Below are 17,736 nucleotides of genomic sequence, written 5' to 3' on the forward strand. Positions count from 1 at the left end.
CAAACTAAGAAGAAGTTTGGTTGCCTACATGTACAAAAATCATTTGCGGTGAAGCAACAGTGATATTCTGCTAAAGCTAAATGCTGTAAATAATGTGACAAAAATGTGGGTGTTCTTTTAAATAACTGGTTAGTCCAAGTGTTTTTCACAGTTATACTTTGTTACTGAACAACTCTTTTATTATTTATACAAAGTTGCAGTTGGTTTTGTGCTGACAGCCAGAAAACAAAACAACCACAAACACAAATTTAGTAACAATCTTTTTTTATCGCAATAAAAAAAAGCCATTTTGTGATTTTCCCGCCTTGAACGACCACTGATCACTTAGTAATGTTAAAGTAGAGCCTAAATACTTGATGGTAAATCTAATTTAGGGGGCTTTTAGCCTCGACTGCATTGCTGTTGACTTCGTAGAAAAACATGTTCAGTACAGGCTGTGAAACCAGTCAAAAGCACAGAAACATTGCATTTTCTCAGCACAATTCACTTTATTGACGGTTGACTGGAGCGTGTGACCGCAAGACAAAGAGCACTGTCCCTGCCATCAACTTATCCCCCCACCCCGTCTTTCATTCAGGGACACATAAGCCCCCGCTCCCATCCATGTGGGCTTTGCCATTAAAACGCAGCATCTTCTCAACCTGCTCACGTAGGCCTGTGTGGCTGTGAGCCAACTGGATGCACGCCACTGACAGCTGTGTTTGGAAACCAGACAGTATCCAGACAGCAACCAGGGGTGTCAGACCGAACGATAATTCAGAGGAAAGCATCTAGTAGTATTACCAAATGCTACACAGTCAATTATACCAACTAATAAAGTACATGCAGGGTCATGAAGTGGCACCTGACAAGATAATATTTGGTCAGTGTGATAAATGTAATATGAAAAGCTATTGGTTTTTACATGTATTCATCTTTCTTTCTTAGTTGACCTTATGCCTGTTGCTTTAGGCACCTACAGCATGATTAAAGCACAGTCTGATGGGCTGTACGTATAGGTTACATGCTGGGAGAACCTATGACTGCGTTCTGGACCATAGTTGCTCCCTATCTTATCAAACTTTCTTAGTCACACAGTTTTAGAACAATGGCCACTTACCCTGAGGCCTGCGGTGCGGTAGGATACGCATATCGTACCAACCCCACAACCAGACATATTTATTTGACGAGTATAATATAAATTTGCACATAATCAGAAATCACCATTAAATACACATTTATTTAGTTTTCCACAGACACACACAAATGCCTTCGTGTCCAGTCACACTAGGAATCCAAGGAGGGGTAAAACCAAGGGCGGCTGGACCTGGTTGAAGAAACTCGAAGACGAGCGCTTTCAGTGTATCTTCAATAAGTCCAGTTGCCCTTGGTTTGAACCCACCTTGGATCTCTTATGACCCAGATGACTGAGAATCTTCACAGATGTGACACCAGGAAGTTTTTGCATGTCCTCACAAGATTAGCGGCGCAGGAAGCTGAATGTCTGTGACGGCTTTCCGTGGTTATTTTGGGTTGTGGCCAGTTTTGTTTGTGGAAAAAAATGGAAATGAAGAGGAAAGGGTGGTGATAGCGCAGTGGATTAGACACATGCCTTGGTGGTGCATGGCTAATATTATAGCTTCCTCCCTTTTGGGACTCTCAGATTCTCTTTGTTTTGCAGTTAGTCATGCAAAATCGCATGTCAGAGTTCACTGAAGTTGATTTGACAGTATATCCTGGTCCAGCTGAAATGAGATTGATTGAATTTTGTCTGCTACAAGAACAGTTGGAGAGATTTACTGTAGACATCTACCTTAAGACATTAACACTCAGTCCCCACTACAAGGCTACAAAAGAGATTTGTATGAATATTTGTTTCTTTTTTTCACATTCTTGCGTTATCTTAAACTGTTCTGTCTTATCCCTCTTTGTCTTTGCTCTCTCTGCACACTCCCAGACTGTACCCAGGCTGGTCAGACACTGCCATGACTCCCCACGCTCCAGCTACACTGCCCAGACTGTGGTGGACCGCCAGCCATCCCTCAGGCTAGCCGGGAAAGATGGACCCCATACTGGAAGTTACCATCCTGATTCTCCAGGGCCACCCGGGTGACCAAGAACACGATATAATGAGGAAGTTGTCCCTGGAGGGTTCAGACTAGAAGACGAGGTGAACGTTACGCTAACTTTTTTCGCAACAGCTCACTCAAGTTGAGGGGACTCCAACTAGATAGACAAAGTCAACAGCAAAGACTGATCCAAGACAAGTTATACGCCAGCCAAACTGTTGCTGAGACCGGACAAACTTACTGATGGCACACTTGGATGGTATCTGGTGTTGATTTTAAACTGCTTTTTTGTGTTCAACTGTGTTTTTCAATCCCCCCAATTAAGAGACAGAATAGTCATAAGGCAGGACAGTCACCATGCCCAGGCCAAGGGCGGGGCCTGGCCCGCCACCTGAGGACGTTTATGAATTCTCTATGGACGCGGCAGAAGCTCAGTCTGTCTACTTGCACAGGAAGTCCTTAGAGAAGACATCTCCTCTGAGCAAATATATTGAGACTGAACACCAGCAAGCAGGGCTGTTCTCTCTGTCTCCCTTCGATGCCTCCCTGGACGCTGCCGTTGACCTCCAGAAAAAACGGAGGAAGAAATGTGGTGCCTGCACTCCCTGCCTCCGCAAAGAGAACTGTGGTACCTGCGCAAACTGTATGAACCGCAAGACGGGCAAGCAGATCTGCAGGCTGCGCAAATGTGAACAACTGAAGAAGAGACGGAACGAGTGGGATGTGAGCGAGGTACAGATATGTTTGTTGTCTGATAGTATTACTTGTTATTGTTATTGTTATACTGTGTTAGTACCAATTTTATCATTCCGGTATTTTTAAACCTGGGTTTTATTTTCACATATTTTGGGGTCAGAATGATTAGCAGACAGGACAATTCTCGCTCTGAAATCTCGTGAGGGGCAAGTTGTTGCAGGAAACGCCGGTGGAAGCAAGGGAGCGGAGCTTGTTGTGGAACTGCTAGCAAGACTTTATTTCCTAACGTTACTCCTACAAAACAAACTCTTCTCTCCGAGAATTGTCCTTGAGCGAGACTTCTGTTTCCTGTTAAAAACAAAGGGTGTCACCGGGTTTAACTCGTAGGGATCCTTTCCACGATGTTGTCCGAAACCTGATGTAACAGTCTGAGCCTGTCGCTGGCAAAAAGACGTCAGAAGGAATACATTGCAGCCGCTGCTGCCGGTTCACAGCTGCCCGCTGAAACATCTACAGATACCAAAATCTTTTGTACCTACTAGTCATTTTGACACCAACATATGTGAAAAGAGGACCCGGGTATAAAGATACAAAAAAGTATTGGGATCACAAAGCCCATATTGTCTTTGAAGGGAAATGATCAAATATTAGGCACAAAAAAAAGGTTAAAAAATATCAGTATTCAGGGCTGTTTGCTCAGCACCTCTCTTTAAACAAAAGCATGCATTTATCTATACAACCATTCTCAGTACCTGCTTATTACTGTCTCATAGGAGCATTCAGAGAGCAGAAAGTTAGTTTGTTCTTATGTCTGTCTGATCATCACTGAGCATAATGTAGAGAGCAATGTGGGAAGTTTATTGAAGTTCAGTTTTCTGAACTCCACAACACACTCACACTGGGGGTTTTCTCGGTAGAAGCGTATTCTGCTTTCAGTTGCGGGTATGGCGCTGTAGTGCCGCGCTCAAAGGTAGTTGAGCGGAAGGCTAGAAGGGAGCAGTATGCCTCCACCCGCTTGCTGCAGTACTTTCCTTACAGACTGCTACAGACACGACAAACACGTTGTTTGAGATGTCCATTCAGACAAATAGCATGAAGCTTTTGAAGCTGCTGGTGCTACTGCATTCCTTATCTGTCAGGCCTAGACATGCTTCTCCTCAGGCTGAGGGTAGAGGGCTAGCAAGTTGCACATGTCATAAATTCAAATTGCATGTAGAGTATGTTATATAGCACTTACCCAAATTGCAAATGACACACACTAAGATGCGAACAGATGTGGCACTAAGACATAAATCTAAAACAACTCCGCCGTTTAATGTTTTACTCTCCTCGTGGCGACTCCTCTGCCTCTGCTTGTGAACATTAACTACTGTTTAACAGAGCAGGAACTGATGGAGGTGATTGTCCTGCCAACTCAAATATACTGTACTGATAGAGCACACTTCATACAATGATGCAACGCTGTGTGCTTTACAAACATGATTAAACGATTACTGATTACACTCTACTAAAACAAATAGGATATTATCTAACTATAAAGCATGGTTAAAAGCACTCAGTTATGTCTGCTGTTAACAGAAACCTGCAAGAGACGGTGACAGTTAGTGGTTTGAAGCGTTGTGGAAGTGTTTATATGTGTTGATGGGATTGCCTGACACTAACTAGAAACACTTGTGTACTAATCAATTGAATGGCGTTTCTTTTAGAGCTGAATCGATTTCTCTATTTGCCTCTTGTCAGAAAGTTTATGTCCAACTGTTTGACATTAGTTCTAGCTTCTCCAACGTGGTGATTTTCTGAGACCCTTTTTGGGTTTAGGACTGTTTGTTGGACAAAACATTTGCAGACGTCAGCTTGAGCTCTGGGAAATTGTGATATGCGTAAGTATATGCTATTTCTAAGTGAATAGAAAATAGCCAGTAGATTCATCAATTAAGAAAAGAACTGTCCCTATTAATAAGCCTTAGTTTCTTTTATAAAATACACAGAGCTGCAGCTCTTGAGTGTACGCGTGTGTGCTGAGGATAAGAAGATGTTCTTATGCAGATGTTTCACATTCTGCTTAACTGTTCTTCTAAAGATAAACCAGTGAAAAGTCTGTTGTAACAGCCTGTGAGTGGACAGTGTGTGTGTTTGCATGGCTGAGAGACCGTGAGGGCTACCAAACAGAAGAAGTGGAGAATTCCTGCAGTTGCCTGGGCTTTGTCCTTTGACCTCTGAGGCTTAAAATGAGTGTGGGGGGTTAACCTTAGGCCAGTTTGTATTTGTGTGTGTGTGTGGGTGTGTGGGTGTGCGAAGAAAGAGAAAGAGTGCATGTTTTCTTTTAAAGTGTGCACTTGTGTGTTAATGGAAGCGCACGTTGGAGTGTGTGTGTGTGTGTGTGTGTGTGTGTGTGTGTGTGTGTGTGTGTGTGTGTGTGTGTGTGTGTGTGTGTGTGTGGCTCTGTGTGTTTGTACATGCATCAGCGTCTTAGACGGGGGGGAAGGGCGGTAAAGTCAAGTAGGAGGACGGAGTAAATGGTCAGCTGGAAAAATCAGACTGTGCTTTGAAAGCGTGACCCAGGAGTGGACGCAGGAGAAGGAGCTGGTAGATGATATTAATAGGTTTGTACCATAGTTTTTGAAAGGCAATATTATTTAATTAAACTTTATGTCATATCATTTGTAACCATTTCCAAAGCAACAATGCAGATCTGTCATAAGAAAATGCAAGTTATATATGGTAAGAGGTTTCTAAAGTGGCAGCAGCAACACATGGGGCCTCCTGCAAAGAGAGAATAGTTTACAGGAATTCAGTATTAAATCAACAAAAACAAATTGTTTTGGTGGTTTATGGGACAAAACTGTGGGCTATTGTCACTATTTGGTGGCCCAAGAAATAAAAGAGAGACATAAAGGACATAACATACCTCTTACTAGACTACTGTGCAATGGAAGAGCTTGTCACACTCACAAACATAGTAATAACAAAAAGAAGAAGAAGGAGGAGCATAAAACATAGTCATTCACACAAATGCAAACAGTGGACATCACAGTGTGACATTTTAGGATCATGTCTTGGTCATGTGACTTCAGCAGCTGAGAGGGAGACAAGAGCTTTCCTAACTGTAACCATTGTTGTCTTCACAAGCTCTTATTGTTGTTGTGGGTTAATAGAAGGTTTCAAAACGCCTGACCTCTGAGGGAGCTCTACATCCTACTGAACCAAACCTTTATCGCCCATTTTACTCGCCTTCTATCTACTGTTCTGTCTGGTAAGAGGTTTCTAAAGTGGCAGCAGCAGCAGCACATAATGGTCTCCTGAAAAGCAGTTTACAGGAATTCAGTATTAAATCAACAAAAACAAATTGTTTTAGTGGTTTATGGGACAAAAACGTGGGCTATTGTCACTATTTGGTGGCCCAAGGCGTGCTGAGGGTTAATATAAGTTTACAGCCTCCGTACTTCTAAACGCCTGACCTCTGAGGGAGCTCTACATCCTACTGAACTGATGATTTGTGTAGATGTTGATTCCCTGACCTTTCAAGTTTGAGCTGAACACTGGCATTCAGCTCAAAGCACAGCCTCACTGAGCTGCTACCTGTGGCTTTAGAGTCTTAATATTGGAGCATATCTTAGCCTTATTTAACTGCACAGTTGCAGGCTTATAATATTTGAGCAAACTCATCTGTTGCACTCATTACAGGCTGCTCTGTGTATGTCAGATAAGTAATGTGCAAATGTAACATGGGCAAAAAGGGATTTTCAGTCAGTTTGTTTTACTAGATTGTGAGATATTTCTTATTTATCATAGTTCCCAACAGTCTCTAGTGGTAGGCCAAGTCTCCTTGTGGCCTCACCCTGCCTCTGTCGATACTGATATTTAATCAGATGTTCAGGATTGTTACAGAATGATTAACAGCTTCATTCCAAAATACCACTATTTACCATCAGAGATCTTTATTGATCCTCTGTCTCCGCTGACAGAGGTGAGTGCTGCGAGCTGCAGCATCAGGAGACGTGCAGTTTGGCGAAGCGTTTTCCCAGCAAACAAATCTTAACCAAGTGTCCATTCATCCATCAGTACCCCTCCCCCACACAATCCCTCCGTCTCTGGGCGCTGACCTCCGTATGAATGTAGCAGCTGAGTTCCTTATTGCCTGGCAACTCTGTCCTCCATCTTCTCCTGGCACAACTGCTCTGAAGCTCAATGAGAATATGAGCAGCAGCTTTAACCTCTGTAATATGTTTAATGTACCGTTGGTGCAACAGACCAAATATGGCCATGAAATATGTGCTTCACTCGTGAGCCTGTACATTCACACAACCTCACAGTTATGTGCTTAGTGTGGCTTCAGAGTTTTCTTTGCAGTTGCAGCCCTTTAGACAGGTGACCGCAATGGTAAAGTCAGTAAAAAGAGTAAGACAGATTGGCTTAATTAATACCAGTATTTAAGCTAGTTAGTCTGATTGCAGGCAGACAACTCCAGCATCCTCTCCTTTCCATCAGAAAAGGCTGCAGTGAGCCTCCCTCCTGTGTCTGTGTCTGTGTGTGTGGTGAATGTGTCTGTGTACTTGAAAAGGAAGGTGAAGGTGAGCAGGTGGAAGCGTTTGATGCAGGTTTGCGGAGACTTTTTTTTTTTTTAATGTGAGTAGATGAAAGCAACAGACAGGACGTTTGTGGCTGAAGGCATGTGTGTACATCAGGATCATAAAGCTGTGCAGGAGCGGGTAGGATCTGCGTCTGAGTGCGATCACGCTCCGTCAGTGATCGGCAGGAGTTTGTTGAAGGCTGCGAAAGTCTGAATGTTCTAGATGAGGTTTCTTCCCCTTGATGCTGCAGTAGTTTCTTTCACAAAGACACTGTACGTGTTTCTGACGAGCCTCCACTGACAGGTGGTGCCTGGCGTAAGATAAATACGTAGCAGAGGATGTTTTACTCCCTTTTTGCTTTCTCTATACCTTTTTATTTGTTGTACTTTTACCCCATTCCAACAATTAGTGTTAGATGATTTACTTAAACTCGTATTATTATTTCTCCCACCAGCTCGTCATACATCGGTCATAACCAAAGTTACTCTTGCTAATGCTGCTGCCTTCCCTGAAACGCTTACTGTTAGTACGACTACCGCTTCGAGTACTACAACTACCCGAAACGCACTAAAGCCACTGCAGCCACTCTCGCCGTCCGGCTTTCTGCAAACACGCCTCTGCTCACACATAAACACACACTCACACACTTGCATTCAGACACACACACGTGGCCCGTCTGACGTCAGCAGAGTGGATTTCCCATGCCATATGAGAGCGCCAGACAGACACCACAAATGCTGTGTCACTGTGTGGCTGCCTCGCCTCACCACGCCACACTTCAGCTGCCTCTCTCTTTTCGATTCTCCCTCTGTGTCTCGTGCCTGCCTCTCGCTGTCCGCCCGTCTCGCCTTGCGTCTTCGCCAGCCTGCCTGAACTTTCGCTGACTTTTGTCTCGTCCTCCCGGCGGTTACATATTCATTAGCCCCTTTTCACTCTTGCACGTCTTTTGCTGTTTTTCATATCTGAGCAGACCGCTTTGCCACACTATTTGTGTTTGTTGAACTTCCCTTTTCACAAAAGGCTGATCGGTGACAGTTTTGCAAGAAGGCTTTGTTTAAAAAATAAGAGAGAAAAATGCATCTAGGCTGCCCGGCTGCTGATTTGTTGTTATGTCCAGCAGTCTGGCAAGAACGTGCACTAACCCTCTGGTTTGCAAAGGCTGGAAATGATCTTTCGCACTCTGAATGTAAACATTATGAACGCAGGCTTCCAAAATATGCTCGGTATGTCACAGACTGCGCGTGAAGGAAACGCAAACCCCCGGCAGCTTTGGTAGTGTTTGCACGTACGCACGTTGCAGATCACTGATTTGTATACGTGGTCACAGCTGATGATTTGATGTGACAACTTTGCTTATGGCGCGTCCGTAGCTTTAGTGTGTACTACTCTTATAAACTCTCTGTGCTCGTTTCACTTGCTTTGAGTCAGCATGTCGGGCTTTGCTGTGTAATTGTGTGCTTTGCTGTCAGGTGGGGGGTAGAGGGTGGCAGTTTAAGAGGATCTGTGTGTGTATGTGTGTGTGACTGTGTGTGTGTGTGTGTGCGTGTGCGTGTGGTGAGTCCAGTCCAGTTATTGCAGGCAGCCCTGCACAGATGGTGCTCAGAGATACCACATACCAGAGGCATTGTTTAGGGAAGGCGAGTTCGAGGAGATAATTGACAAGCATAGAGAGGACCCACCCCCCCTCACTCATCCACCCACCCACCCACCACCGACACACACACATGCACACACACATGCACACACACATGCACACATCCCGTCCACCTTCTTTCTGTTTCTTTATGTCAGCCCTTCTTTTATGGTGCTGCACACACAGGCAAATACACACTCACAGACCCTTTCCCTTTTTATTTTAACCTCTTTTTACTAGCTCCAATTTCTCTCTCTCTCTCTCTCTCTCTCTCTCTCTCTACGCCCTCACTTGCTCTCCTTCGATTTCACCCTAGCAGCAGAGCCCAGCCTGGCCTCTGATTGGTGGACGGACTGCCTTTGTGTGCTATCTGTAGCGTGACGTCTCTCCGGCGAGCTGTGTGTGTGTGTGTGTGTGTGTGTGTGTGTGTGTGTGTGTGTGTGTATTTGTTCATGAGTCTATGTGTTTGGAGAGAGAGGGGGGGGGGGGGGGTTGGTTGAGAGGGCATTCACATCATGTATGCAGAAGGAGAAGAGAAAAAAAAATTGAGTGTGAGGAAGGAGTGATAGCGATCACAGAGGAAAAAAAAAACCTTGTGTGAGTGTGCGGTAGACCTATTGCCATACTAGCAGAGAGAGAGAGAGAGGGAGGGGGGTAGAGCAGGAGAGCGAGCGAGAGAGAGAGAGAGAGAGAGAGAGAGAGGGAGGGGGGTAGAGCAGGAGAGCAAGCGAGAGAGAGAGAGAGAGAGAGAGAGAGAACGTGCGTACGAGGGCTCATGTAAAACCAGATTAAAAACACAAGATGGCTTCCTGAATGGGCTGCTGGAACACAGACGAGAGAGAGAGAGAGACCGAGAAAGAAGAGTGGAGAGGTAGAGAGAGAGAGAGAGAGCAAGAGATAAGAAAGGGATAGAGGTGAAGACGAGAGGGAGCTCTTCTGATGGGGATTTGGCCAGCGGACGGAGGAGTACAAACCAAGGCAGCTCAGAGGCTTGCAGGGTAAATATTCATCACTCCAGACTATTTTAGGATTGATAGGTGGGTGGGTGGGTGGAGAGGGGGTGGTGGTGGGGGGGTGAGGTTGGCGGGACTGGGGAACAGCTCGAGACAAAACACATCATTTAACATTGAGACAACCAGGACCATGTAGACAAGGGGGGCATGCTGTGCCAAATAAAAAGATGCTATTGTTTGACAGTAATCAGCCCTGCTTGATGAACCATTAACATCTATTCCATCTGACTCTCAGCCGTCCACTGACACTTGTGCACGTTTTTGCCAATTTACCCTTTAAAAAACTGGGTTATGCAGACCGGTGTGATGCATATATTAGGAAGGCTGCGCCAGGGGTTCGGGATACAGACATTACATAATTCTATAATTGAAAGTGAATCTCGCTTTGCCGTCTCTCGTTCTCTGTCCCAGCAGCAGAGGGAAGTGCCGGCTCACTGTTTGAGCACAAATCAAAGAAAGGAGATTTGTGTGCACGGCCGCTTTCTGATGATTGCTGAGGATGACAGGAGTGACGGTGGAGACTGTGTGTGCGAAAAGGCGTGCATCATGTACCTGGCGCTGTCCTTAATGAGAAGTCTTTTTGAACACAGGCCCTTGTCGCATTATTCTATTGATTGTTATTCTCTCCCCCCTCCCATCTCTCTCCGTCTCCTTCTCGCTCCCCCCTCTCTCGTTCTGTTGAATGGCTGTAAAGGTGGACTATTTTGAAGACAACAGTCGAGGCTGCTCGGGGAACCCTGAACTGGCAGCTGAGGTAAGAGAGGGCAGTGGGTTTGTGTTTCTGTGACTGTTGTGTGTTATCTGTGTGTGTGATCTCTGTCCATGTTGCCTTGGTTCTCAGCTGTTGGTTCATCAGTGCAGCGAGGCTATTACGAGGAGAACTATGGTTGTCAGTCAACGTAGCGACCACTTCCTCTCTTCTCTTTCTATGTATGTCTGTTCACACGCGCATATTTACAAATGTGACTCCGCTCTGGTGATTTTTTTTATGAATGTACAGTATATGTGTAAGTATTTGTGTGAATGGGATTAACCACTGATACCTGTTACGCAGAAAAGCTGTGATTGTGACCGCTGTGTCGCTAGGATTTCATTTTACTATTTGCTGCTCTCTTCGGCGAACACGAGCTCATTATATTAGCCCTGATATCATCGCCAGGTGGAATAAAGATGCCTTAGACACCGTCTAAGGCAGCTGTCTTCCCATCCGAGTCGCCCCGCTCTGAAGCTGACTGTATTAAAGCAGCTACTTCGGCTTTATCTCCAAGTGCCGGTGAGCTGGCGCCTCAGTGATGAAGTTGCGGCGTTCTCAGTTTAAAGCGTCCCACGCTGCCCGCTGATTGGTGCCAGAGCCAGGCATGTGTAGATACAAGAGACCAGGGAGGGGAGGAGGGAGGAGGAGGAGGAGAGGAACCCGATGCGCTGGCTCAGGAGCCGAGGGGGGGGCCGTCCTTCTTCTCCTAGGTTCTGGAGTCAAATGAGGTAAAGGGAGTAAAAGTTAGTGGGTCACGCATGCGTACGTGATTGTCGGGCGTAGTAACCTGTGGCGTGTGGCCGCTAAGAGCTGCTGTTCTACAGCTTAGCCGAGCCGGGGCACGCTTGTGTGTTTATGTGGAAAGGAAGTTTGAGCGGCGAGGCTTCACAAGGAGGATGAGGATTTATTGAGCACCAAACAAGCTGTTGTCTGAGTTATGAGTTTCGTGTGATATCCCCTGACATCAGATGCACAGTGAAACATTTCGGTGTTGTAAACCTAGACATGTGGAAGTAACAAGAAATGAGTCGAGAACATATGCCAGCAAATGCCTTCACCTCCGTCGCTGCCGTGACATGAAATACAGGTTAGTCAGGCAGTTTAAAAAGGCATGAATGGGTTTAGTTCAGTTCTACTGACATGTTCTAGCTTAACCTCTAAGCCTGCTGTAATCCCCAAACCCTATATGGTATAAACGACCATCTGGATGGTAGGGGGGAAAAATCACTGAACTGTCCGTTTGTGAGGAGAGTTGTGTTTAACAAGTTTGTGTTCTCTCTCCTGAGCTCCTGTTTGTAGTTACTGTGTGTGTCCTTGGTGGAGTCATATATCTGTTTCCTTGTCAAACATTTCCCTGGTTACACAAAGGCAAACAGTCTACACCCAACAAACTGAGGGCACTGTGTTTGTCAATTTCAATAAGGAGTTGTACAGTATAATTACGCCTTTTCAGGACCCACACAGCAGCTGGAACATAAAGACATCGTGTGGCAATCGAGTCGAGCTGTTCAGTGTTTAATTTCAGTTTTACAGCATACAGCGTTTGTTTGGTGGTTTTCTTTGCTGTTCAGGAAACGGAGCTGAATCAGGAGTTTACCACAACAGGGTACAAAGAAAGACAGACTGCACTCGCGTGATTTGTTGTCCACGCCCATACACAGGATTTCCTCCGTATACGTGAAATGAACTTCACATGCTGACGGGAAAGAGCAGAAACACTCAAACCGCCGAGTACGTGACGGCAGATGGAACGTGTGTTAATGATGTGTTTGGGCTCGCGTGGAATCCCCGGCCTCGTTCGCAAAGGGTTAACGCTGACCTAGTTTCCGTGGCAACACTGAATGTCTGATGTCATCATTGCTTTAATTTTAGCTCAAGTCCGGCATCCAAGGTTTGGTCACGTGACCAACTAGCCGGCACCGCACATGTGTGCATATGTGTGTATTTGTGTAGTACAGGAAGTGGAGGGTTTGACATCACCTCTTCCATTCAGCGTTGGCTTTCGATGTATTTACTGCTCTGTAAGGTTTCCACTCAGTCAGTAAAGAAGAGCAGCTCTGTTTCCCTCGTGCTTTGACACACGGCTTGCGATCTGATGGTTAATGTAAATGTGAGCGTGACACGATGATTGTACCAGTAGTCGGGGTTTTGGTTCTCACGTTGACGCTCCAGCCCGTTTAGCACAGATCTTCCTTTTGATCTTGAAGTCGTGTTTGTCTTGGTCTTGACTTCAACTCATGTTTTTCCAATCATGAATTGACACATTGTTTTCCCCTGTAATACTGTCTAAAAAAAGTATTCTGAGAGCTCTAACAGAGCTGAACAAGAGGTCAACACAGTAACAAGAAGAAGAAGAAGAAGAAAGCCTTATTTATTTCTTGGTCATGGATGGTATATGTCATTGTCTCGTGTGAACAATCTTGCTGCCAAAAGTATTAAATGTCCTGAAAAGCGTTCATTTATTCTGTGTCCTTAACTTACTTACTCTACTGTAGCTTTAAAGAATTGTCCTCGGTAGTGCTGATCTTATGAAAAAGGTTCCAGGTGAAGCGTTGTCTGCAGTTAAAAAGGTGACTGACTTCATTTACCCATTTTAACCTCGGCTGCAGCCCTGCATGTAAACCCAGGAAGTGTCGGCTGCTACAAGGCTCTGAACAGTCGTGTATTCACAGTGTAGAGGTGCGAGTGGTTGTAACTTAAAGGCTTCCTTTAATGGTTCTAAGAGAAGCATTTTATCAAAGATACAAAGACTTGAAACATCATGCTGGAAATCCTCATGGGATTTCACGTGACATTTGAATGTATATAGTCACCAACAATCATTAATGTATAGGGACTTGAGAAGCTCTGCACTGTTGTCATGTTTCATCTCTAATTAATTACAGTTAGCAGATGTTCATTTCTCCCTCCACACTGCTTATAATCCTGCATGTGCCAGTGAACATGGCTGGACTTTGGAGTCCTGCGCCGGTTCGATACCCTGCACGGCACGGCGAGTTGCGGTAGTCGGCTCGCTGGCATCGTTGGTGGGATCTGTGGTTGATGTCGGAGGGAGGTTGTCAGCCGCCCGGTGCCGCAGTTAATAAAAAATGAATGGAAAGAGAAGGGGGAGGAGCCGTCAGCTGTTGCTCGGGCTCTTTAACTCTCACCTCTCTGGTGGCTGCTGTGCTGCTCCCACCGGGCGCGCAGTTTATACAATCCTGAATCCCACTGCCGCCCCACGCTGCCAGGTTTTATGCAACACAGTGCCACAGCTGTTGGAGTTTTACATCACACACAATTGAAACAGGCACATGAAAATATTGATTTCTGAAACAACAGTAGTACATTCATGTGAATGCAGTGGTGGCTCTCCAAAAAAAGGATCGGCCTGATTATGGTGTAAGACCAGGCTGAAAACTAGTAGTAGCTCAGAAATCCACGCCAAGGACTCAGTTCTGAAAAAGGACAAAACATCATCCAGCCATCATCTTCAACGAACCTTCAATTGATACATAAAAAATATATTTTGACCTTGAGTGTGAATCTGGATGATTTAGTGTATGTGAAGCAACACAGGAGCTTCATAGTGTACTAGTGAGTACTGTCCCTTTAAGCCGGGCTACGCCTGACTTGAACATATGGGAAGCTAATCTTAGCCCAGGTCCTGAGAGAGACAAGGCTGGCAACCAGCCACTGTGCAGAGCTGAGGAAGGGTTCTCTGGCTTTACTGTTTTTCTCCTCGCAAGTATGAGCAGTTTATGATTAAACCCTAAATACCGTCTCCAAAAAAACTCATCACGTAATCATTAAGGCTGTGATGTGTTTCACCTGAAAACAAAACAGGTCTAGTATTTGAAACAACTGTGACTCTGTTAATGATTATGTCATTGTCCAATCAGATTTGACTGCTCAGCTCTTTTTCATGACTTGGCACACCCGGCAGGTAGTAGTACACAGTGCTCTTTTATGATTTTCCTATCCATCTCCCTTCTGCCTGTCACGTCCACTCTCTTTGTCTCAGACCCAACATATTCTGTATATTGATTTACATTCCTCTCCTTCTTTTCATGTCCCGAACGTCAAGCACAAAGAGCTGCCTTTTAAAAACAGCACCCGCCTACTCTTCTTCCTCCTCCTCCTCCTTCCTCATTATGTTAAAGCAGCTCCACCCTGCCCAACAGACCCCCACCCCATCACCCACACCACCTTTCCATTTTTCTCCTCTCTCTCCCAAGCCACTCCTCCCTTTCTCTTTGTGAGTAGCAGTGAGGAGGGGTAGGCCTTCCCCAGCTGGGCTCTTCGTGCCGACTTGCACGTGCCGAAAGTCAGGAGGTATGACTCAGATTGTATACCTTACAGTTAGTACTACGATCGACACCCAAACACACCCTGAACCTGAACTTAACACCATCCTGCCTTGGAGCGTGTGTGTGCGTGTGTGTGTGTGTGTGTGTGTGGCAATGACTGCAAAGACAAAGGAACAGGTTTCAAACAAACAGACAGATGCAAGGATGAAACAAGGTGCATGTCTCAAATATGAACATACTCGTTTTAGACAGACAGATGGAAACAGTCCAAACAAAGATACAAATGCATTATGGTTGTATGGTACAAAAAGGCACTGTCAATCATTTTACTATCTATATCCTTTTCATGAGATAATATCCAAAACAAAGCACATGTTGTGCCAGGTTTGCTCATGAACATAATAAAGCAATCATTGCAGTAAAGCTGTTTGTTTAACCAGGCTGAAACACTTTGTGTTGCCTCTACTCTGTTAAACATGTGCTCAGTGCGGCTCTGCAGCCTCTTGTCCTGCCCACCAATAAACCCGGTGACCCTCAGTGAACAATCCAATACTGTATGCATACAAGCGTGTGTGTGTGTGTGTGTGTGTGTGTGTGTGCGTGTGGAGAAAAAAATCATTAAAGAAAGCCTCTGCATTTGTTGCCAGTGTGTGCATTTGCAGGAACCTTTAGCGTCTTGTCTTTGCCTCTGTGTGTGGTGAGAAACAGGCGTGTGTGTGTGCGTTGGGCAGGAAGGGAGAAAGAAAGTGAAAGATAAAGAGAGAGCAAAAAGACAGAAGAAGAGGGGGGAGTCACAGAGTGTGTCAGATCAGATGACCTTGATGCCATTAGACTACAGGGCAATATGGGTCGGGGGGTGGGGGTATGGAGGTAAAAGGGAGCAGTGGTGGAGGGAGGTGGAGTCAGCTGACAGGAAGAGATGGGAGGAGGGGAAAGGTCCCTCATGTCATGATCGCGGTGCTCATCTGGGTCGTTTAATGGAGGCTTTTTTGGCACAAAAATAAAGTTCTGATGAGAGGTGATGAAGGTGAAGAAACAGTGACATTCAGTGGTGACGCTGTAAATTAGCAGAAAGACTGTTCAAACACTTGAAACCGGACAAGTTGTTCTTTATTGGCTTTCACACACACACACACACACACACACACACACACACACACACACCACACACCACCTCCCACTACCTATGTGCTGGTAACATTTTAAAAAGCTTGTTTCGTGTGGGGTTTTTATGTCAGGACTTTGTTGAGAAGAAAAGAAAAAGATGACTCAGGCTTAGTCACGCAAGCCAACCCAACACACACTGCTGAGGATGGACTTTTGTTGTCAGTCATCCCTCCTACAACCCAAGACCTTTCCATGTGCTGCTGAGAAACAGTGAGCGAGAGACAGAGAAGTGAGAGAGATGGAGAGAACGAGAGAGAGAGAGACGAGGGCGTGAAACAACTCATTTGGACCATAATTTGACTAGATTTTGAGATGAAGTGATCGACGTGAGATTTCGGAGTCTCTGTTGTACCTTCCTCTCACTTTCTCAATGCCGGGCTACAGCAGGTTTACAGTAAGTGGGCAACACACTGCTTTTCCATTTCATTTTCACCAAAAAGTTCAGAAACCTGTGGTTGACACTTCCAGTGTTTCAGGTCTAGTGTCATGTGAAGGGAACACAGTTGAATTAGAAGTTAACTAGGACAGCATGCCTTCCAATTACAATGTAATCTGTCACCTTGATATGTTATCTCGTGGAAAAGTAACCAATTGTGCTCAGGAGGGAATTTCAGGACAAACCTGACTGGCAGCATCGTGGCGTTGATTCTGTGTACAGCTGTAATCACGCTAGAACATCTTAAAGCCAAGGAACATACTTCATGCCCTTTTCTGTCATTGTTGTTAATCTAAATTCCCAATCTCTGTTCTGCTCTCAAAGGGAGTGAGATGTGATTGAGGTAAACACCAGAAATTATGAGCAATGGTTTATGTGAAATGACACTGGTTGTGAGTCATCAGTGAGCACATGTTTATGAAAAGCCATTTTGATCTACCTACATACAGTAAATTATATAATGTAGCGTGTTTTCACGTGTGTTGTTGTTTTGGGAACAGCTGAATTGCCATTGTGGAGGTCCCGTCTTTTATGTTGATGTTTTGGCCAAATCGTACTTCTTTGTTTTACTCAGCCGTGTACGTGACAGAAACTCATTCAGAGCTCATGTTTTTACAATGTGGGTGAATGAGCTAATGAATTCTGTCGAAGCACGGCACTGTCCTCTAGCTCACAAGCTCAGCTTATGTTTCTGTTCTGTTTTCTTGATGTTCATTTCAAAACCTGCTACAGCCATGTGATGCGTTTCATTTCTGCCACTGTTTATATTAGATCTAGTTGTGATGGCTGCTTGTCTGTCGAGGTCTCTCTTAGCCTTAGATTGGAATAATTATTTATTTTGGCAGGTGCTGTATAGCCGGTGTATGTTTAAGAATTAGTAGTATGAAGTGTTTTTGATAAGAACACAGCGTTACGGGACCGAGCTGTGTTCAGTAGGTCTGTGAAATGAGGAACTGTGCGTGGAGCGCATGTGATTCAGGGGTTAAGTCGAGTCTTGAGCTAGAAATGCTGTGTCACTGCAGCCGGGGGATGAGCGAGCACAGTGAATCGGGTGAATGAAAGAGCATGTTTTCGAGTGTCCGTTGGTGTGTGGTGTTGGTGATAGTAGAGAGTGGGCACATGTGCCAGA

At 45.1% G+C, this 17,736-nt stretch overlaps 1 protein-coding gene across 1 annotated transcript; it reads left to right on the forward strand.

The window, feature by feature from the left end:
• Positions 1 to 1,947: 1,947 nt before the first annotated feature.
• On the forward strand, positions 1,948 to 11,425 carry LOC119892330 (methylcytosine dioxygenase tet3-B-like). Its single transcript, XM_038704531.1, has 3 exons — positions 1,948 to 2,780; positions 10,656 to 10,715; positions 11,312 to 11,425. The coding sequence occupies exons 1-3, from the start codon at positions 2,406 to 2,408 to the stop codon at positions 11,423 to 11,425; spliced, it is 549 nt and encodes a 182-aa protein (XP_038560459.1). The 5' UTR covers positions 1,948 to 2,405.
• The last annotated feature ends 6,311 nt before the right edge of the window (positions 11,426 to 17,736 follow it).

The sequence above is a fragment of the Micropterus salmoides genome, unplaced genomic scaffold (genome assembly GCF_014851395.1).
Source record: "Micropterus salmoides isolate LMB-PRFRI ecotype aquatic unplaced genomic scaffold, ASM1485139v1 Ms_hic_scaffold_7, whole genome shotgun sequence".
NCBI lineage: Eukaryota > Metazoa > Chordata > Actinopteri > Centrarchiformes > Centrarchidae > Micropterus > Micropterus salmoides.

Excerpts from the sequence above, each read along its gene's own strand:
- LOC119892330 (XM_038704531.1), top strand. The coding sequence starts at position 2,406 with ATGCCCAGGCCAAGGGCGGGGCCTGGCCCGCCACCTGAGGACGTTTAT. Across the intron at positions 2,781-10,655 it reads ACGAGTGGGATGTGAGCGAG|GTGGACTATTTTGAAGACAA; the intron begins GTACAGATATGT and ends ATGGCTGTAAAG. Across the intron at positions 10,716-11,311 it reads ACCCTGAACTGGCAGCTGAG|AGCCAGGCATGTGTAGATAC; the intron begins GTAAGAGAGGGC and ends GATTGGTGCCAG.